Source organism: Podarcis liolepis (assembly GCF_965112155.1).
Source record: "Podarcis liolepis genome assembly, chromosome: 15".
NCBI lineage: Eukaryota > Metazoa > Chordata > Lepidosauria > Squamata > Lacertidae > Podarcis > Podarcis liolepis.
This window is the reverse complement of record NC_139566.1, coordinates 18461578-18484249: the sequence shown is the minus strand read 5'-3', so window position 1 is coordinate 18484249 and position 22672 is coordinate 18461578. Positions and strand designations below refer to the sequence as shown.

Genomic DNA, 22672 nt, shown 5'->3' with positions numbered 1-22672 from the left:
TGTGTCTGCGGGGGCTGTAAAAATTATGTGCCGGCGGAACCTTAATGTTTTAGTATGCATAAATTATGCAAATTGAGCCTCTCTGCACAACTCTGCTCCTGCTAGTCATGGGGAGTGGAGCTCAAGTCCAGCCTTCTGACTAAGTGGGACCTTATCCAGCCACCCCTCTGGCATCTGAGGTTTGCCTGGCGTTGGAAAAGCCTGGCTGCTGGATCAGACCACTAGCTCAGTGGCAGAGCATCTGCTTGCATGCTAAAGGTCACAGATTCAATCCCAGGTGTCTCCAGGCTGGGCAGGAGAGAAACCCCCTGCCTGAAACCCTGGAGAGCTGTTGGCAGTCACTGTTGACAGTATTGAACTAGTTGATTGATTGATTGATTGATTGATTACATTTGTATCTCACCTAGAGGATCTCCAGGTTATTGCCTGGTTTTCACATGGTTCTCCTCCTCTTTGCTATCCTTACAACAACCCTGTGAGGTAGGTGAGACTGAGAGGTTGTGACTGGCCCAAGGTCACAGTGAACGTCATGGCTAAGTGGGGATTTGAATCACTGGCATAGTGGGGGGGCCTGAGGGGTCTGTTGCTCTGGGCAGATTTGGGGGAGATTTGGTTGCTCCCCCACAACAAGCTCTTTTCCAACCTCAACGCTCCCTTCGGTCATATGAGATGTGCTGAAACCCATTAAAGTGCCATGGCTCAATGGTAGAGCACGTGCTTTGCATGCAGAATGTCACAAGTTTGATCCCGGGCATCTCCAGGTAGGGCAGTGCAGAATTAAACTGTGGCGCTCGCTCTCACAGAACACAGAATGCCCACCAACTAGGATGGCTTTAAAAATTGATTAGACAAATTCATCAAGATTGTCACAGCAGCGTGCCAGTCAGTCATTCACAGCTGAAAGTTGGAGTTAACTCTTGGTTGAGTGTCAGGCCTAATGAGCAGAGCAGCTCATTCTCTGTGGTCTTACTCCATAAAAACTAGTCCCCTCCTCCCCAGGGCTTTCCCCCAGCCATCAGAGCCTGCATCTGCGTGCAGCCAACCTCTCCTCCACCATTTTCATGCCTCTTCTGGTTCTGGGACACAGGGGAAGGGGGAGACACCTGTGACTCTTCACCAGCCTGACTCATCTCTGCCTCCCTCTTCCCCTTCTCCTTCTTCAGCTTCTGCCTCTGATTCTCTCTGCCATTGACTCTCCCAGCTCACTAAGCCCTGTTAGTTTTTCAGCTTTTGACACCTTCTCTTCCCAGTCTTTTCCCTCTTCTGCCTCTTTCGACTCATTGTTGTCCCACCACCATTCCCCGTGCTCTGAACCTTCTTCCTTTGGTGGTTTCCCAGTGGGTTCCTTCCACCATTCCTCTGTGCCCAACCAGTCCATGGCAGAGGAAAAGCCTATTGATGGCTACTAGTCTTGGTGGGTGTGCCCTATCTCCACTGTCAAGAGGCAGCAAATGTTTCTAAATACGGGAGAGTGTTTTTGCCCTCTGGTCCTGCTTGCAGGCTTCTTATAGATACATGTTTGACCACTGAGAGAACAGGATGCTGGACTAGATGAGTGTGTGGCCTGATCCAGCAACCAGGTTCTTCTTCTGTTCCTAGATGTGACCCATCCCCAACCTTACACGTCATTTTCAGTGTTAGAAACTGAGATATGAAAGCTAGGAGCTTAAGCCTAGGTTATGGGTGCAACAACGGAATGTCTAGGCGCGCTTTTTTAAATAACAAGAATACAAAGCTGAAAATGAATGAACTGCAGCTAAAATATTATGTTCATTTTTCACATTCTCTAGTCCTTCCCCTGCCCATCCATATTCTTAAGAGAGTCTCTTCTCCAGTCTTCAGAGAGTAGCTAGAAATGGGGAGACAGAAAAAGCTCCTCCTTTCTTTCCACTCTGCAGTTTTAATCTGAAATCTCAGGCGCAATACTGCGCCCAGAGCTCAGAAACTGCTCACACTAATGAAATTCCCTGTCGCAAAATGCACCTAGAACAATGGGAGTTTCAGACACTGGTCATTTTCCCAGCCCTTGCCTACTTTCCCATTGTTTTAGGATTACCTCTGGCAAGTTTCAGGAGGATCTGTATCTTGAGGAAATGAACAACATGCACCGGAGTTATGGATTGCTATGACATGCCATGACCCTTTGGGTTAAAGTGGATCGACTGTAAGTCAAATAAATATAGACTCAATAAAACCATTGCTCTCCTATAGGAAAAAAACCATGCCCCCCCCCAGCTCTTTTTCTCCACCTAGCCTGAGTGGCTGTTTTCCTTCCAAGGACTTTGGGGACAGGAGGGACGGCCGCCATCACCTGCATGCTAATTTTGGGTCTTGAGTGCTGGAGCTGCTATTGATTTTCGGAGGTATAAAAATAAATCTACTGTTAAACTGCTGATGTCTTTACTATATCCCCGTTTAGCTGCTATAGCACACTGCGTGGCAACAGACAAAAAGTCCCCCAGGCTGTCTTGGGGAGTGAGGGAGCCGTTAAAAAAGTTATTAGCCTTCTTAGAAAAAAGAGAAAAGGGAGGGAGGAGGATCATCATCCTAAAACCAAGTCACAAGGGAGCCCGCCTGCTGAGCTTGGTTTTTTTTTTGGGGGGGGGGGGAGGTTGCAGCGAGAGCTGACTCCAGGTATCGAAGGAAGCCTTCCCCAAGGTCTTGCGCTCTGAATACTTTGGACCATCAAGCCTGGGGCTGATGGGAGCGGTGGTCTGAAACAGTGGTACCCAAAGTGGGCTGTGGGATAAGAGGCAAGAGGGTGGCAGGGGGGCACTGGAGGTGGGGGGGGGGGCTCTGAGCATGTTAATCGCTTATTTATGATTGACCAGGCGAGAGCTAGAGCGAAACACCTTCCTGCCTTTGTATTTGAAATTCTGCTTCTCCCATTGCTTTCAAAGCTATTCCCTTTGGTCATGTTTGTTTGTATTTACAATTCTGAGCTGTCACAATTATTGGTAATAGCTATTGATTTTCTGATCAATTAGCTGCATTACATTTGTGATAGATGGATGTTTGTGCATGTTTGTTGAACACTTATATAGAAATACTTAATCCTATAAATTTTCTTCACCCTTACATTTTCATTAGTAAGAATGCTTTAAAGTATTTTTCATGCAGTATCTGGTGTCACTGGCTCGAGTTCAGTTTTATTGAATTAATTAAACTGAACAGTTTTAATTGGGATTTTGAAACAATGCACAATTTTTACTATTTTGAATTGGAATCGTAGATTTGGAAGGGATCACAAGGGTCATCTAGTCCAACCCCCTGCAATGCAGAAATCTTTTGCCCAACATACGGCTTGAACCCGCAACCCTGAGATTAAGAGTCTCATGCTCTATAAACTGAGTTATAAATTTTATTGCATCAGTATCTTTCTTAGTGCTTCACTAAAGAATCTATGAGAGGTGACCATGGAACTGCTGCCTAAAAACCCCCAATGAAGGAGAACCTGCCACCTTCTGAGGGGGGCCATTCCACTGTCCAAAAGCTCTTACTCTCAGAAAGATCTTTCTAATGTTCAGTCGGCATCTCCTCTCTTGTCATTTGAATCCATTGGTTCGGGTCCTTCCCTCTGGAGCCACAGAAAACACATCCATCTCCCATGTGACAGCCCTTCAGAGGTACATTGACAAGTAGCTTTGCCCTCCATGAATATGTCTAGCCCCCTTTTAAAGGCATCCAAATAACTGAGAAAGCTGTCTATAGGAGAAGTGGCTTTGTATGTTCAAGACAGTAAAAAAGTGTCAACTATCCATTTCCCTCGTTGAGGTTAAGGAAAAGATCACTGGATGCTTGCACCACTTAAAGCCCATCTTGACTCCACGTTGCCGTGAAGGCCCCTCCGAGTGCCATTTTAACTCTTTATCCCATCAACCTGAGATCTCTGCATGTTTGGAAGTGATTTAGAGTGCAGTGAACAGCGCTCAAGTGTACTGGAGTGCATTACCCAGCTTCTTTCTGCCTTTAACTGCCACCTGGAGAACTATTGCATTGTTTAACTTTTCTGGAAGGAATAAGGCAGTTTTGACTACTGCTAGTTGCGGGGGGGGGGCCTTGATGGGTGAAGACTGGGCAGTTGCTTGGGGGGGGGGCTGCTCAGCCAGGTCCCTCTTTGAGTCCAGGGGCTGCTGCCATTGATGCCACAAGCTCTGTGTGGGTCTGTGTCAAATTTGTGCTTCATGGTCCTACTTGAAGGGTCAGTGTCCTGTCCTGTGCACATCAGTGGTTGTGAGAATGCCTTAAAGCTAAGCCTGCTGATCCATCCCTTTTTGTCCGCAGATGTTGCAGCTGCGTTTTGCCAAGGGAGGGGTGGCCTTCTTGGCCCTCAAGCGGCTCTCGCTATGCCCTGCTGCTTTCCACAGCACCCAGCGCATGGAATACAAGCCCATTAAGAAGGTGATGGTGGCCAACAGAGGTGAGCTGGGGCTTTGGTGGGCGGAAGCTGTTGGGGACCATGACTTCTGTGCTAAGCCATTCTCATTCCCCATTAGGATCTGTGCTACCCTCCCCCTTTTGATGTCCAGAAGACACCTCTCCCCAAAAGGAGCCATAACATTCACCTATAAGTCTCTGTCTAGTTCCTTGGCCCCTTTGTCATTCCAGATCAGAGACATCAGCAACACAGAGGCCAGACCCAGTGGCACCATGGCCACCTCTGTGCACAGCCAAGGCTGGAGACTCCATAAGAGTGGAGCTCCAGTGCTGTTTCAGTAGCAGTCATCTTCAGACTGAGCTGCAGCACTAGCTCGTTGCTAGCTGCTCCTTCTGTGGGAGGAGCTTCTTCCGTTTAAAGTGGGGGGCAACCTGCTTCAGCACTCACTGACCGTGAAGAGGTTGTGGTTCTATTAGGTCAGTACAGCATCCTCAGGTTACAGAGGAGAAGAAGAGAAGAGTTTGGATTTGATATCCCACTTTATCACTACCCTAAGGAGTCTCAAAGCGGCTAACATTCTCCTTTCCCTTCCTCCCCCACAACAAACACTCTGTGAGGTGAGTGAGGCTGAGAGACTTCAGAGAAGTGTGACTAGCCCAAGGTCACCCAGTAGCTGCATGTGGAGGAGCAGGGAAGCGAACCCGGTTCACCAGATTACGAGTCTACCGCTCTTAACCACTACACCACACTGGCTCTCAGCACAATGGTTCCTCTTACAGATGTGCTTCTGGTTGGCTTGATATGACTGAGGCTGGCCCTCCCTCCCTCCAAATCCCCAGCCACATCCCTAGGGCCATGACAGGAATGCTGGTTCTTGCATGTTCCCAGGGTTATGCACCAAACCCTGCAAACCGATGCCAGCCTTGAACACTGATTAAACCCTGACATCAGGGCAGTATATGAATTATAGAGATAATAAATAATATATAAAATAATCTTGGAAGAGGCATTTCATTGTGTGTGAGAGAAAAAGGGTACATCTCCTTCAGGACATTTGAAAATTAAGGTGCAGGCAATGCTAATTACTAGGTTGTCATCAGGGCAAACTATATTTTAATTACTGGCTCTAAAGGTGTTTTGGCTTATCTTAATTATTGTTTTTAAGTTTGTTTTTATTATTTTGTGTTTTATGATGTTTTAAATGTTGTAAGCTGCCTCGAATCCCTACTTCATAGAAAGGTGGGATGTAAATGCTTTAAATAATAGCAATAACAGCAATAATAGAACTGTAGCGTTAGAAGGGACACAAGGGGTCATCTAGTCCAACCCCCTGGTACTTGAAACTAGAGAATCCCTGACAGATGGTCATCTAACCCCTTTTTATATATATTTTTAAAATAATTTTTATTAAATGATTTTATGTTACAAAAAAACATTACAACCATACTACCACAAAATATAATTGAGAAATAAAAATTACATACATCAATATTTTGTATGTTATTTGTTATTTACCATCTTATTTCCTCCCAAACATTCCATACAAAACACACACACAAATAATAATGATAATAATGAAAATAAATATTTCCCCTCCTTTTGTCTTTCAGAATCTTTTCTTCAATTTTGACTTGCAAGTCCCTTCGCATATGTTTTATCTTACAATTGAATGTACACAAAACAATAAACCTTTCTATATAAATTTTCCAATACATTCAGAAAACATAATAAATCCTTAATTGTTATCCACCTCCTTTTACTTCCTTTGTCACTCGAATTGTATTTTTGAACATATCTTCTATAACCATCCCATTTTTCCGCATTTAACCCCTTTATAAAACCCTCCAATGAATGAAAGTCCACCATTTTCTGAGGGAGTCCATTCCACTGTCAAAACAGCTCTTACCATCAGAAATTTCTTTCAAAGGTCTAGTCTGAATCTCTCTTCCCTCTGGGGCTACAGAAAAAAAGCTTGCTCCATCTTCTACGTGGCAGCCCTTTTGGTGTTTGGAGGAGACTATCCTATCACCTGTACTCCAGGCCAAGGATAACCAACACCCTTAACTGTTTCTCATAAGGCTTGATTTCCAGACCCTTGATCATCTTTCTCACCCTCCTCTGCGCACGTTCCAGCTTGACAATATCCCGCTTAAACGGTGGGGTCTGACCAAGGCAGAGCAGAGCAACACTATTAATTCTCTAGATCCTGGACACTAGACTTCTGTTGATAGAATAGCATTAGCCTTTTTTGCTGCTGCATAAAATAATAATAATAATAATAATAATAATAATAATAATAATAATAATAATAATATAGGCTGATGCTTGATACCTGCAGTTCTCCTGGCTGCTAAAATTAACTTAATAATAAAATCACCTGATTGATCGATCAACTGAGGTATGTGCTGAGTTGATCAAATGGTGTAGCTGCTTCCACATTGCAGCCCTCCTCTCCCCATTTTCGTGGGCACTCAACATTTGTGTTTTCCAGGGGAGATTGCGATCCGGGTGTTCCGAGCATGCACTGAGCTAGGCATCCGGACGGTGGCCGTGTATTCGGAGCAGGACACAGGGCAGATGCACCGACAGAAAGCAGATGAAGCTTACCTCATTGGCCGGGGGCTCCCCCCTGTCCAGGCCTACCTGCACATTCCGGACATCATTCAAGTTGCCAAGGTAAGAAGGACACTGGCTCTCACTGCCGTGAGTGGAATGAGCTATGGGGAGGCCAGGAGGGCTGAACCTATAAAGGAAGCTGGTGGTCTCTGTGTGTTCTCACCTGCTTAAACAAGCATCCCCCCCCCCCCAGTTCTCAGCTGCTGCCTCTTCCCCAGACCTTCATCTCTTTGGCACATGGACCTATACTCTGCTCTAGCTAACAAGAAAACATGACCCAGAAGTTCCCCCTCCCCAGTCCCCATGATTGACAGTGCCAAGGAAGGGGGGGGGGAGGTTGCGTAAATTCTTAGGAAGAGCCACCTTCCTTGGCTCTCATTCACAAGTGCTTTATTAACTCACTTTGAGGTTTCCCCAGTTGGAAGAGAAGTTCTGGATTTAGCTGCCAAAGTGACAACCTGCCTTTGTCCTCTCGCTTTTCATGTGCACAGTTAAAGCTGGCAAAGGAAATGCTCCGCTAACAAGGAGCGAATGTTGGAGGAGGCCTGGAATCCACAGGGTTTGCCATTAGCAGTGCAGCTGCAGCGCAGCCTCGTTGACGCTGAAACAGTTGCAGGACCTGTAGGCACTTTATTTGATAGGCAGCGGGGGAGTTTGGGGTGGCTGTGAGTGGTGGGCCCCTCCGCCTCGGTGTAGGTTAAGTCTTCCATTGTGCCCATGTGGGAGAAGCCGAGTGCTGAAAGGTTCAGTACAGATAAGCAGTTGGCTCCTTACCTCTCTTGCCCTGACCTAGCCACTGTGATCCACGCGACGGTCACCTCCAGGCTTGATTATTGTAACTCACTCTATGTGGAGCTGCCCTTGGACTGACCCAGAAACTCTAGCGGGTGCAGAATGCTGCGGCGAGACACTCTACGAGGTCCTCGCCACAGGATCACATTCACCCGGTGCTATGCCAGCTGCACTGGCTCCCGGTGGAGTACAGGATCAGGTTTAAGGTGCTGGTTTTAACCTTTAAAGCCCTATACAGCCTAGGACCCTCGTACCTACAGGACTGCCTCTCCTGGTATGTCCCACGGAGGACCTTACGGTCTTCAAATAAAAACATCTTGGAGATCTTGGGCCACAGGGAGGTTAGGCTGGCCTCGACCAGAGCCAGGGCTTTTTCGGTCATCTGGTGGAACGCTCTGTCACAAGATACTAGGGCCCTGCAGGACTTGACATCTTTCCTTAGGGCCTGCAAGATGGAGCTGTTCCGCCAGGCCTTTGGCCAAGGCACAGTCTGACCCTCTCTCTCTTTCTGTAATCCTCATAGAACTCTAGCCCAATGGTTGCCATTAATTTGATTCTGAATTGATTTTAGAATGTATTTTAATTAATTGACTGTGTGATTTTATGTACACTGTGCTATTTTTACTTGTTGTTAGTTGCTCTGAGCCCAGATTTGGCCAGGAAGGGCGGGATATAAATAAAATTTTATTATTATTATTATTATTATTATTATTATTATTATTATTATTATCAGAGAAAGTCCTTCACGCAGCGCATAGTTAAACTGTGGAACTCACGTCTGCAGTAGGCAGTGATGGTTACCAACTTGGATGACTTAAAAATAGGATTGGACAGATTCATAGAGAAGAAGGCTATGAATTGCTACTAGCCATTTGGAATACTGTGTGCAGCTGTGGTCACTTTACTTCAAAAGGAATATTGTTGAGTTGGAAACAATTCAGAAAAGGGCAGCCAGAATGATCAAGGCTCGAAATGGCCTCAGCCCAGTATACCTGAAGGAGCGCCTCCACCCCCATCATTCAGCCCGGACGCTGAGGTCCAGCTCTGAGGGCCTTCTGGAGGTTCCCTCACTGAGAGAAGTGAGGTTACAGGGAACCAGGCAGAGGGACTTCTCAGTAGTGGTGCCTGCCCTGTTGAACGCCCTCCCATCAGATAGCAAGGAAATAAACAACTCTCTGACTTTTAGAAGACATCAGAAGGCAACCCTGTTTAGGGAAGTTTTTAATGTTTGATGTTTTATTGTGTTTTTAATATTCTGTTTGGGAGCCACTCAGAGTGGCTGGGGAAACCCAGTCAGATGGGCAGGGTATAAATAATAAATTATTATTATCGAGGGGATAGAGTTACACTGAGGAAAAGTTACAGTGCTTGGGACTTTTTAGTTTAGAGAAAAAGCGAGAAAGAGGTGACCTGATAGAAGCTTATACAATTATGCATGGCAAGGAGAAAATTGATAGAGAAAAGTTTTTCTTCTTATCTCATACTGCTAAAACTTGTGGACATCCAATGAAGCTGAATGTCAGAAGATTCAGGAGAGATAAAAGAAAGAACTACAATGAGGGAACTCCCTCCCACAAGAGGCAGTGATGGCCACCAAACTGCCTGGCTTTAAAAGAGGATTAGACAAATTCATAGAGAAGAGGTCTGTGGGTGACTACAAGCCATAATGGTTATGCTTTGCCCTTCACAGCTGGAAGCATTAATGCTTCTGAATACCAGTTGCTAGAAGCTACAAGAGGGGAGAGTCCCCTTGTGCTCAGGTCCTGCTTGCTGACTCCCCAGTGGGCATGTGGTTGACCCGCCTATGAGGACAAGATGCTGAAATGGATGCTTTGCCTGAGCCAGCAGGCTCTTTTTGTGTCCTTAATGCGAGCACTGAGAGAGAGAGAGACACACACAGAGAGGTTTTGTGCTGGCAAGCATTATGAAAATGAAACGTAATTGAAAACCAGCATTGCAGTGCCCCCGAATTAATGGTCGTCAGAGTCAAATTTGCTGAGCTAAGTTGTGAAAATGAAGCACAATCAAGAGATCAAATAATTTGTAATAATAATGGCAGCTATATATAAAGCATTCAAACACTCATCTTAATGCACTTTCTTTCTACGATCAGCTGTCACAAGGCAACTTGACATTAGAAGTTTTCAGCAGTGTTCCATAAAAATCACAATGTGAAACAGCCACCACCGCAGCATCAGTTTTTGTCTGTCTGTGAAGCCACCAGCAAGATAGGTCCATAGCATTCTTCCTAATTTGCAGAGGGAGGAATTGAGAGGGCAAGAGAGAGCCCTAGGCTAGTGCATTCCAGATGCTGATGGACTCCAACTTCCATCAGCCCCAACCAGCACAGTTAATGGTCAGGGATGATGGGAGTCACAGTCACAGATTCCCCATCCCTGAATCAGAGAAGGGCAAGTCGAAGTTGAATGTCAGAAGACTCCAGAGAGGTAAATGAAAGTCCTTTTGCATGCAGTGCATATATAAACTATGGATTTCCCTCCCACAGGAGGCAGTGATGGCCACCACCATGGATGGCTCTGAAAGAGGATTAGACAAATACATGGAGGAGAGGGCTGTCAATGGCTACTAGCTAGGATGATTTTATTTGCTGCGTTTATATCCCACCTTCCTTCTCTAAGGAGCTCAAGGCGACATATATAGTTCCCCCCCTCCTTATATAATCCCCACAACAGCCCTGCTTAATTTCAAACTCTGTGTTTCTGCAGGAGAACGAAGTGGATGCCGTCCACCCTGGCTACGGCTTCCTCTCTGAGCGATCTGACTTCGCCCAGGCCTGCATTGAGGCTGGCGTGCGTTTCATTGGGCCCTCTCCTGAAGTGGTGCAGAAGATGGGCGACAAGGTAGAGGCCCGTGCCATCGCCATCTCCGCAGGTAAGGATTACGTTGACTGACAAGCGAGGGCGTGCCTGACTCCCAACTTGCACAGAGTTCCTTAGCCAATAAGAAGGCAGGATCAAAGCAGACGAGAGTCATCTAACACTAGCAGTCTGTGAGCTAGGTCTGTTCCCTCCGCTCCAGTTCTTTGTGTCCTCTGCCCCTCTTCCCTGCCTCCTAACGCAGCAGGTCTTTCGTGAAACTGGAGGCTTCTGAAAAAGCGAGCGGGTATGGAGAGCCATTGCAAATTTGGGGAGAGTTACAGAGATGCCACCACGAAGCGCAGAAGCTTTTAATTCTATTTTTATCCCGCCTTTCGTCAAAACTTCACAAGGCAAGCAATGTGGTCCCTGCCTCTTTTTAGAGATAGGATATTCCCCATGCTTCCCAGGTTGCTGGTCCTGGTGCACAACCATTGCACTTGCACATCCCTGGCTTTTAGGCCCTGCTTTAAACCTGGAATTGCCCAAAAGATGTGACCTGCGGGGGGGGGGGAGGCAGAGGGGGGGAACAGGGGTAGTGGGTACAGTAGGGAGAGAAAAATAGAATTGTAGAGTTGGAAGGGAATACCATGGGTCATCAAGTCCAACCCCCTTCAATGCAGGAATCTTATCTAAAGAATCCCTAACAGAATGCCATCTAGCCTCTGCTTAAAAGCTTCCAGTGAAGGAGAGTCCACAACGTTCCGAGGTTGTCTGCTCCACTGCCAAACAGCTCTTACCACCAGAAAGTTCTGACCTTTCACCAGAATCTCCCTCCTTTCAATTGGAATCCATAGGTTCAGGCCTCATTCTCTGGAAGAGCAGAAGACGAGCTTGCACCATCTTCTATTGCCTTTCAGTCTCCTCTTCTTCCCTTCTGCTCTCCAGGGGTGCCTGTGGTTCCCGGGACAGACGCCCCCATTTCCTCGCTCAGCGAGGCTCAGGAGTTCTCCAAGACTTACGGGTTCCCCATCATTTTCAAAGCTGCCTACGGCGGAGGAGGGCGGGGCATGAGAGTTGTGCGCAGCTATGAGGTAAGGGCTGCTACTTTGCTTCTCCTTGGCTTGCGGGGGCAGGGATCTTGCACCCTTCCCACTGGGGGGTGGGTGGGTGGGTGAGGCTGGGTTGGTAGGTGTCTGGCTCCGTTAAAGTTTCAGGTCAGACATATTGCTTTGTTTCCTGTTTGGTGTGTCTTCAGGAGCTTTCTCTTGAAATCCTGCAACTTTCTATACCACAAGCATTCCGGTTTACATAGCATCCTGAGTTGGCAGTGCAAAAGTGCCCCTCCGGAGGGCAGTGACTACTGAGACAACATCCTGGAGGGGATGGTCCGATTGGGACACGAGGGGTGGGGAGAATTTGAGGAGGTGCCCAGTGATGAGACTGAGGAGGGACTCAGCAGGTATGGGAGAGCCGCCTCAGGATCCCAGGGTCATCTGAAGTGTCAGAGGAGGCAACTGACAGGCAAGGAATCTGATTCTGGGGAGGGACCCAGTGGGTTGTTACCTTGCTGGCCATTCCCTGTCTCGCCCTCCCTGGCACCGTCTCTGAAGCCAGTCACTGCTGATGAGACTCTGCCCTTCTGGGAAGCGTCCAACACCCAGTCTGGCTCTGATCCATCGCTGTCACCTCCTCTCTTACCTAGGACACAGAGACGCCAGCACAAACAGTCCCCAGGGTGAAGTTCCCATTTGCAGGCACAACCCCAAGTTGCATCCTGCTTCGAATCATAGAATTGTAGAGTTGGAAGGGTTCCAAATCGTTGTCTAGTCCAACCCCCTGCTGTGCCTATTCCTCTCCTTTAGAGCAGGAGCCCAGGGGGGCGTGTCAACTGTTGGATCAACATTTTAGCTCACCTAGTCGTGCCCTGCGCTGGCTGGTGCTCCTTGCTTTGCTTTCTTCTATAGTAGAAAACAAGATCCAAATTCAAGTCCTTCATGCAGCAGGAGCCAAGACAATAGTGTTGGGGAGACATTGGATGGCCCAGCACAAATCCACCACAAGTACAATATTAATGCGTCCATGGCATATTGCAGGATGGTCCCACAAAAAACCAAAACACCAGCCTGCAAAGGACCCTGAGCATATTGCTTGCTTGCAAGAATAAAAAGTGTGTGTGTGGAGGTGAGGCTGGGGTAGGGTGTGTGCAAGAAATGGACGGGCCTTACAGAATCTCTCATCAGAGGGGAGATGCTGAGAAGGCAGGGGAAGTCTGAGAAGAGGCATCAGTGACAGTCCTCAGCTTTCCTTCCATCCTTCCGTCTTTCGTTCTGGGGCCTTGGGCAGCCAGTTGGAGCAAAAGCATCCCACCTTCCACTCACTTTAACTGCAGATAACACCATTACCATCTTCTCCCTGCAGGAGCTGGAGGAAAACTACACCCGGGCCTTTTCAGAGGCTCTGTCCGCATTTGGGAATGGGGCTCTGTTTGTGGAGAAGTTTGTGGAGAAGCCAAGACACATCGAAGTCCAGATCTTGGGTATGTTTGTGTTTCTTATGTGAACTGCTGGCAATGAGGTGGCAATGAAGGATGTTGGTGCCACAGGCAGGGAGGGAGACAATTTGTCCGGAGGGTTTGGGGCAAGTAAGTACACTCCTGCTCAGCTTGCTGAATTTATTCCCAACTGTTCCCATTCTCAGGGTTCAAGGAGGACAAAAGCATCTTGAAGGCAATAAATAAGTGTGTGTGTGAGAGAGAGAGGGGGGGAGCCTAGTTCACACATCACTTTAAACCACAGTTAACTAAACTCTGGTTTAAAGGTGAACACATAGAGAGTTCTGGTGCTATGGGGCTAAAATTGTGGGCCCTTCACTCCTCTCCTGCTCCTCCTGCTGCTGGTAGTTAAGCCATGGTCTGGCTAAGCGTTATATCAGAACCCAGGGCCATAATTTTAGCTCCAAAGCACCAGAACACTGTGCCTTCGCATTTAAACCATAAATCAGCTTACATATAGCTCAACTATGGTCAAAGTGATGTGTGAACTAGGCCAGAGAGGAAGATATGTGAAAAACAGGCCTGCCACCCAATTTAAAGAAGTCACATAATTGCATGAACTTTAATCAAGTGATTAATTGATTGGCGTTAATGAAACAATAGGTCCAAAGGGAGCTGAATGTTTTGTTATTAGATGGTGCCAGCTGGTGCCAAACTTGGAAGGGGCACTCTTTCCTTTGAGAGAGAGAGAGAGAGAAGAAAGGAAGGGAAGGTTAGTACTTGTATTAATGTGAAATAAATATTGGTAATATTAAACAGTGCGCTTCTTGATTACTCAGCGGTGCCTTGTTAGTCTGTCTACAGGCTTGCTTTTTTTTTTTACTTGATTAATCCAACCAATTAATTTGCTTGCAAGCTATATTCATAAGAATATCAGAAGAGCCCTGCTGGGTCAGGCCAATGGCCTATCTGGTACAGCATCCTGTTCTCACAGTGGCCAACCAGATGCCCCAGTGGGAAGCCAGCAAACAGGACCTGAGCACAAGAGTAGCACACCCCCACCCACCTACCATGATTTCCAGTAAAACCTCCCCTCTGCTCCTCCCTTGGACAGGTGACAAATACGGGAATGTGGTGCACCTGTACGAGAGAGACTGCTCCATCCAGAGGCGGCACCAGAAGGTTGTGGAGATTGCACCTGCCGCCCACCTCGACTCCCAGCTGCGCTCCAAACTCACCAACGATGCCGTCAAGCTGGCAAAGCAGGTGAGAGCTCCAGAGGACAGCCATGTTCCTTTGTTTATTGCATTTATATTCCAACTTTTTCTCCAAGGAGCCGAAGGTGGCGTACATAGTTCTCCCCCCCCCCATTTAATCCACACAACAACCCTGTGAGGTAGGCAAGGATGAGAGACTAGACCAGTATAACCCAGCAAGCTAAATGGCTGAGTGGAGATTTGAATCCTCATCTCCCAGGTCCTAGTCCGACTCTCTAACCACTACACCACCACTGGCTTTCTGTTGGGAACTCTGCATCCAGGCAAGAGTGCCCTCCATTTTGACCATCTCGGGCTACAACTCCCATCAGCTGCAGCTAGGATGGCTACGTTCTCATCACCCTCAGCATCCTATGGATGTACTGCCTGGGACTCCTGGGAGTTGTAGTCTGAGATGGCCTGGCTGCCCGAGGCAGATAGGAGTTGCAGTCCAAAATGGCTGTGCTGCCCGAGGCAAGTGGAAGTCGTAGTCCAAAACATCTGGAGGTCACCCAGTTGTCAAAAGTCTGATCCAGACAGTATATGGTGGGGAGAGAAGAGCCCCAATTTTGATCCTGTTCTAAAAAATAGGGAAAGGGCTTACTGGAAGGGACATGCTTGGCATACAGAAAGGTCTCCAGAAGCCATCTCTGGCATCGCTTGTCAAAAAGGGTCTCAGGGTTGAGGAAGACCTTTGTCTGAGACCCCAGAGAGCTGCCACCAGTCAGAGCAGGGCCTCGGAGGTAGATCCATACACTTTCGTGCGTTTGGGTGCCTGCCACTGTGTACAAGCACCAGCGTCCTGGGGGAGAGGGATCCTGCTATCACTCGCTCTCGACTGGCAGCCTGGGCTTTTGCGAGACAAACTAAAGTGGCTTCTTGGCCAGGTGCCACCTCTGGGCCATGCATTTGCGCTGCTGGCCAGCTCATCTGCAGAGGGACGATGGGGACTCTGCTGCCATCCAGCACCATCTGGATTAATTGCTAAGCCTGCAGCTGAGAATCTGGCAGCTGCCCCCAGAGGGATGTGGGGAGGGGAAGAGGGGGGAGGAGAGAGGAGGAGGGCTCTCTGGCCTCCCTGGGTTGTGGGAGGTAAACCCATGCTATTGCCTTGCCTTGCTGTGAAAGCATTGCAGCCATGAACTTGGAAGTATCATTCCAGTGTTGATGCACGGATAGGTTTTGAAAGATGCATTTTACCAAACAGTAGGGAGAAGAGGAGATGTGATGTATTGGTCATGCTGCCAACCCCTGCTGTGCTGTGCTGGGATTTGAGCCTGAGCGCCCAAAGGCTCCCAGGATCTAGGTGCACAGATGCTTGCCTGAATCTCTAGAGCTGCAGGAACCCTGTTTCTACAAGGGGCATGTGTGGTCTCTTTTGCAACCGCTGAACCTATTGATAAGAAGACTAGGAAGAGAATTCAGGAATTTTAGCCTCTGTCCTTCTCTCCCAATCGCTGATGGCAGATCTGTTGCCTTTCAGCTGCACCCTATAATCCATAAAAGAGAAGGTCTGCCTCTTTTCCTAGTTCACAATTGCCTGTCTGGTCCTCCAACTCCATGGTAATTCACAGAGGAGAAAGAGGGGATGGTGGAAAGAGACAACTGAAGAGAACAGACTCCCTCAAAAGGTGGTGGACTCCTTCACTGGGGGATTTTAAGCAGGGGTGGCAAGGCCTTTTGTCACAGCTTCTTCAGGTGCGATTCCTTCATTTTCCATCATTTTAGTGAGTTGGACTAGATGACCCCTGGGTTCATCTCCAACTATCCAATTCTGTGAGATTGGTTCCATCCTCCCAGCTTTTTCTGCTTGGATCAGTCCCTGAATATGGAGCTAATCGGCTGTCTGAACATCACTGGTGCCTGCGATAGAAGCTTTTTACAAGCCCCCTCCCAGGTGGAGCAGAAGAGCTCCCGAGCTTTCCATCAAAGTGATGGCCCCATCCCTGGAGGTGCCATTTCCCAGCAAAGATTTGGCCTCTGCTCTCTCCTGACTAGGACACCGGCAGCACAGGGAATTGAGTTCAGTGGCTCATGCCAGAACAAAGTAACACACACACACCTACCTCTCTTTGGAGCTCCAATAAGCTGCCTGGGAGTCTCTCTATTCAGCGGCTCTTAAAGGGGATATAAGTGCGTCCGTAGACTCCTCTCCCCAATCTGTGCCACAGGTTTCCTTACAACTTGCCCTCCACGCCAGGGATGTGAGCACGTCTCCCTGTTTCTGTTCCGTGTCAGCGCTGTGTGTGCTCAGCCCTCGGACTGTTCTCTCCCACTGCTCTGGTGTCCTTAAGGAAAATCTTTCCCAGCCAAATGATATTTTGGCTTCAATGAAAAGAAGGAATGCTACCATCCAAAACCCGGAGAGCCACTGCCACCCCATGTCGGCAGTACTGAACTAAATAGACCAATGGTCTGATGTAGTATAAGGCAGCCTCTTGCGTTCATATCAAGGGAAAGTTAGAAGTGGACCGGCCAGGTATCTGTGGCAGCTTTCAGGGAGGGAGAGTGATGTTCTCTGCTGGAACAAGCGATGCTTAAAAGGACCTTGGCCATGCCGACCTCACTTTACAGCAGGGAGATGGATGTGTGTGGGTCTTCACTGTTGTGAAGCTGTGAAGCTATTGGGAGGAAAGGCTGAAGAAAGGCAAGGTTTGTTTGTGTGTTTGGCCTTGACATGTTTCTGACTGGCACAGAGGTGCAATTATTATTATTATTATTTCCCAGTATCCTTTGCAAGTGTGTCTTCTCATGCCTGCCTGCCTGTGTACAGGCACGGACCCAGTTATGCTTTGTTTTATTTACCTCTTCTGACCTACCATGTGCAAACAGTGTGTGCCATCTTTGCCAGAGACCCGGGAAGATGGAGAAATTCTCTCCCCACCCAGAGCTCTGCTCCTCGCACAGTGACAAGCGACAGGAAGGCACAAAGCAATTAAGGGAATGAGCACACCGGCGTAATGAATTGTACAGGAAGCAGGACTTTTTAAAGGAGATGAGCTGGAGCTCTGTGGCAGAGCATCTGCTTGGCAATGCAGAAGGCCCCAGATTCATTCCCCAGTGGCATCTCCCAAGTAGGGCTGCGAGTGACTCTTGCCTAAACAGTAGACAGTACTGAGGAAGATGGGCCAATGGTGTTATTCAGTATAATAATAATAATAATAATAAATTTTATTTATATCCCGCCCTCCCCAGCCGAAGCCGGGCTCAGGGCGGCTAACAACAATAAACAGTATAAAAGTATAACATAAACAACACTCTAAAATCATTCATTGTAAAATTAATTAATTCAGGCCACTGGCAACCATTGGGCCAGAGCTCCGCGAAGATTGCCGAGGGAGGGAGTCAGGCTGTGCCCTGGCCAAAGGCCTGGCGGAACAACTCTGTCTTGCAGGCCCTGCGGAAAGATGTCAAGTCCCGCAGGGCCCTGGTCTCTTGTGACAGAGTGCTCCACCAGATCGGAGCCACAGCCGAAAAAGCCCTGGCTCTAGTTGAGGCCAGCCTAACTTCTCTGTGGCCTGGGACCTTCAAGATGTTTTTATTTGAAGACCGTAAGTTTCTCTGTGGGGCATACCAGGAGAGGCGGTCCCGTAGGTACGAGGGTCCTAGGCCGTATAGGGCTTTAAAGGTTAAAACCAGCACCTTAAATCTGATCCTGTACTCCACCGGGAGCCAGTGCAGCTGGTGTAGCACCGGATGAATGTGATCTCGTAGCGAAGACCCCATAAGGAGTCTCGCCGCGGCATTCTGCACCCGCTGGAGTTTCTGGGTCAGTCTCAAGGGCAGCCCCACGTAGAGCGAGTTACAATAATCCAATCTGGAGGTGACCGTCGCGTGGATCACAGTGGCCAGGTCAGGGCGAGAGAGGTAAGGAGCCAACTGCTTAGCTTGGCGGAGATGGAAAAATGCCGCCTTTGTTATAGCTGCAATCTGCGCCTCCATGGAAAGGGAGGCGTCGAAGATTACACCCAAACTCTTAACAGACGGTGCTGGCACTAATTGCGCCCCCGCAAGAGATGGGAGTTGCCCCCCCAATCCCATATCGCCCCGCCCTAGCCACAGGACCTCTGTCTTCGAAGGATTTAGCTTCAACCGGCTCCCACGTAACCATCCAGCCACAGCTTCCAAACATCTGGTCAGTGTGTCTGGGGCCGAGTCAGGATGGCCATCCATCAACAGATAGAGTTGGGTGTCATCGGCATACTGATGGCAACCCAGCCCAAAACTCCGGACAAGCTGGGCGAGGGGGCGCATAAAGATGTTGAAAAGCATCGGGGAGAGTATCGCACCCTGAGGTACTCCACACACCAAGGAGTGGCGCGATGACAATTCCCCCCCAAGCGCCACCCTCTGTCCCCGACCAGAGAGAAACGAGCGCAGCCATTGAAGGACTGTGCCCTGGATCCCCACGTCGGCAAGGCGGTGGTCCAGAAGTTCGTGATCGACCATGTCGAAAGCTGCTGATAGATCTAGAAGAATCAGCAGCCCCGACCCGCCTCGATCCAGCTGTCTACGAAGATCATCTGTTAGGGCGACCAGAGCCGTCTCGGTCCCATGACCAGTGCGGAAGCCGGACTGGAATGGATCCAAAGCCGATGTTTCATCCAGAAACCCACCAAGCTGTTCGGCAACCGCTCTCTCAATCACCTTACCCAGGAACGGAAGATTCGAAACCGGGCGGTAATTGGATAGATCTAAAGGATCTAATGATGTTTTCTTTAAGAGCGGGCGCACCACTGCCTCCTTCAGTTCCCCTGGGAATGTCCCCGTGCCAAGGGACAAATTGATGATATCCCCCAGGAGGGCCCGCACCTCGTCTGGACACGCTCTAATCAGCCAAGACGGGCACGGGTCGAGAGGACAGGTGGTGGGCTTTCCAGCTCGGAGGAGTCTGTCCACATCGGCTGGGGATATCCGGTCGAAGTGGTCCAATACTGGACCCGAGGACAGTCGAGGGGCCTCCAGTTCCTTTATTGTATCCAAATTGGCAGGGAGGTCATGGCGGAGCAACAAGACCTTCTCCGCAAAGAAGCTCGCAAATGCCTCACAGCTAAGTGTCAAATTGTTATTTAAATTTGGCTGTCCCACAAGGGACGTTAAAGACCTGATTATACTAAATAATTGCGCTGGGCGAGAGCTAGCGGATGCAATGGAGGCCGAGAAGTATGACTTCTTAGCAGCCTTCACCGCCATCTCGTAGGTTTTCATAAAAGCCCTATAAGATGTTCTTGAGGCTCCGTCACGGGCACCCCGCCATACTCGCTCTAGCCGTCTGAGGTCCCGCTTCATTTTCCGGAGCTCCTCGGTAAACCAGGGAGCCCGGTTTCTGCGGGGTCGCAGAGGGCGCTTAGGTGCGATCTCATCGATGGCTGCCAGGAGCTGGATATTCCAGCCCTCAACAAGCTCAGTCAATGAGTCGCCAGGGGGAGCAAGGTCCCGCAAGGCCTGACGGAATCTATCAGGGTCCATCAGCCTCCGCGGGCGAGCCCAAATTGGCTTGCCACCTAAGCAGGGTGGGGGCGGAAAGTCAATCCTGGCTTTCAGAGCGTAGTGATCAGACCATGGCACCTTCATCGAAGGAGACATGATCACATCTATACCTACGCCAAAGATCAAATCCAGCGTGTGGCCTGCTTGATGCGTGGGGCCCGAAACAAACTGGGAGAGCCCTAGTGTCGCCATGGAAGACACCAGGTCCAGAGCCTGTGAGGAGGGAGTGGCATCAGCATGGATGTTGAAGTCCCCCAGTACCAATAGGTTGGGGAACTCCAAGGCCCAGCCGGCCACCGCCTCCAATAGGCCTGACAGGGTGGCTGCTGGTGCGCTAGGTGGCCGGTACACCAGCCAGACAGCCAAGCTCTCCTCGGAGCCCCACACTAGGCCAACACATTCAATGCCGGGGATCGATGGCGATGGTAGAGCCCTGAAAGGACAATCTTCCCGGATTAATAATGCCACCCCTCCCCCCCGGCCCACAGTCCGCGACTGGTGGAGGACGGAGAAACCCGGGGGCGCCATCTCTCGTAAGGTAACTGTTGCCCCTTCGCGCACCCAGGTCTCCGTCACACAAGCCAGGTCGACCCCCTGCGAGATAAAGAAATTTCGCAGGGTGGCGGTTTTATTGCCTATAGACCTGGCATTGCACAGCACCAGTGACGGAGGTGAGTAATCCTTGCTCACCCTACCCTCGTCCCTCGGGATGGGGCGCAGATTGGAAAGGGTACGAGCGTATCCATATCTCGATCCCCTTCGCCTGTACCATCTGCCCCATAAGACTGCTTTCTATTTGCTTCTGCTCCCCTCCCCAATTTTTTTGCATGGTACCAGCATATTTTTGGGATGGGGGGAGGGGACAGCTCTGCAGAGAAGCAGGTTGGCAGAAACACCATTGTTGCAGCCAGAGTTCAGGGCTCGAGTCAACTCAGCTGAAGAACGTTTGGGAAATGGGACTTGATGATCATTTATTCCAACCCCCAAATTAATGCCGAGTGTCAAAATGAGGCGGTGGGCTCTGATTCTCTGCATGATTGGCAGGCTCTTCCAAAAGTCTTTCAGCACCCTGTCTCAGCAGCCGGCCAGATGTTCTAGGAACCTTCCCGTCGGAGCAGAAAGGCAAGGGGTCCTCCCCAGCCTTTCACCCCCAGTATTTGTTATTCTAAGGTAGACACTCTCTGTACATACAGATTCCATTTTGCTATGTTGGCTAATAGCCGCTGAAGACTTCCTCCTCCATCGTGCATTTGTCTCATCATTTTGAAGGGCTTTTAGCTCCCAAAGGAAGGAAGGAAATTCCATCCTTTTGCATTGTGCGAAGAAGGACCCATCAGTGATCTGAATTCTAGCATGCTGAGAGCAGAGAGTGGAATCTCACTCTTTCTCTCTTCTCCCTAAAGACCAAGCACAAAGGGAATTGGGATGGGGGAGGGGGAGAAGAACATTCCTGTTCACTGATTCTCAGTGGAGTGTTTCAAGGTCACTTCACCATTAGCAAGACCAAACGGTTGATGCAAGATGTTGTCAAGAAGGTGAGGCATATATAGAGGGTGTTTAGCCAAGGGATCTCAGTGGCAGCTCCGTGTCCCAAGGCAGTAGCTCAACAGGGGCTTGCAGGAGGTGTCTGTGTGTCTGCGTGTGTTGCCTTCATGTTGCACTTGCAGTTCTCTTGGGATCATCTGGCTGGCCACTATCAGAGACAGAACACTGGGGCAGGGCCACTATCAGAGACAGAACAGCAGGGCTTCTTAAGGAAAATCTTTCCCAGCCGAACGATATTTTGGTTTCAGTGTAAAGAAGGAAGTAGAACCACCACCCCCATTTAAAAAATGGCAGGTGCTGCATTCAGGAACCACTTTTGCTGGGCCTTGCCAAGGTTTGCTCCTGTCCTGGCTCTTGCTTGAAGATGCAGCTCTAGGACTCTCTCGGCTGTATTATGGTCGAAGGCTTTATTACAGAATTCACTGCAATGCCCAAATGTTGATCGGCTTACAAGGTGCACAAGTCAGCAGTTATATTGAAGCTCTAAAAGGTTCCTGGCTAGGTGTAAGCTAAGATGTCCCAATACTTGGCACTCCAGCTGAGCTCCCCTTTTGAAGAGTGGGGCAGACAGAGACATTCACACGGTTGCTGTCCTGAGCCTCGGGACTGGGGAAAGCAAACTGGCATTCCTGCGAGTAGCTTGGGTCTATAGCATCAAAGAATTGTAGAGTTGGAAGGGACCCTGAGGGTCATCTAGTCCAACCCCCGGCAATGCAGGAACCACAACTAAAGAATCCCTGACAGATAACCCTCCAACCTTTGTTTAAAAATCTCTGATGAAGGAGAGTCCACCACTTTCTGAGAGAGTCCGTTCCACAGCTCTAGCACCAGAAAGTTCTTCCTAATGTTTAGTCTGAATCTCCTTTTCCTGTTATTTGAATTCGTTGACTTGGGTCCTACCGTCTGGAGCAGCAGAAAAGAAGCTTGCTCCATTTCCCATCATCTCACACTCTTCTCCATTCTAAACATACCCAACTCCCTCAACCTTAAGGCTTGGTTTCCAGACCCTTTATCATCTCAGTCACCCTCCTCTACACACCTTCCAGCTTGTCAATATCCTCCTTAAACTGTGGTACCTAGAAGTGGACACATGACTGCGCGTGGGGTCTGACCAAGGCAGAACAGGGTGGTACTATTAGGGCCCTTGATCTGGATGCTTGCCCTGCCACCCCATCCTTTAAGGCAGAGTTGCTGCAGCCAACCCAAGCCATGCCCACCACTGAGTCTTTCTGTGGCTTTGTCAGGTGCTTTTGCCTGGCTGAAATGTGCCTTTGAACTGGGGCAG

The 22672-nt window shown here is 49.0% G+C and overlaps 1 protein-coding gene across 16 annotated transcripts in view; it reads left to right on the top strand.

The window, feature by feature from the left end:
- PC (pyruvate carboxylase) overlaps positions 1–22672 on the top strand; it is a 259664-nt gene that overhangs the window by 56336 nt on the left and 180656 nt on the right. For all 16 annotated transcript variants that reach the window (XM_083478197.1, XM_083478194.1, XM_083478192.1 and 13 more), the window contains 6 exons: positions 4285–4420; positions 6870–7054; positions 10513–10678; positions 11551–11696; positions 13024–13141; positions 14211–14362. In XM_083478197.1, the coding sequence (XP_083334323.1) occupies positions 4285–4420; positions 6870–7054; positions 10513–10678; positions 11551–11696; positions 13024–13141; positions 14211–14362 (903 nt within the window). The remainder of the gene's footprint in view (positions 1–4284; positions 4421–6869; positions 7055–10512; positions 10679–11550; positions 11697–13023; positions 13142–14210; positions 14363–22672) is intronic.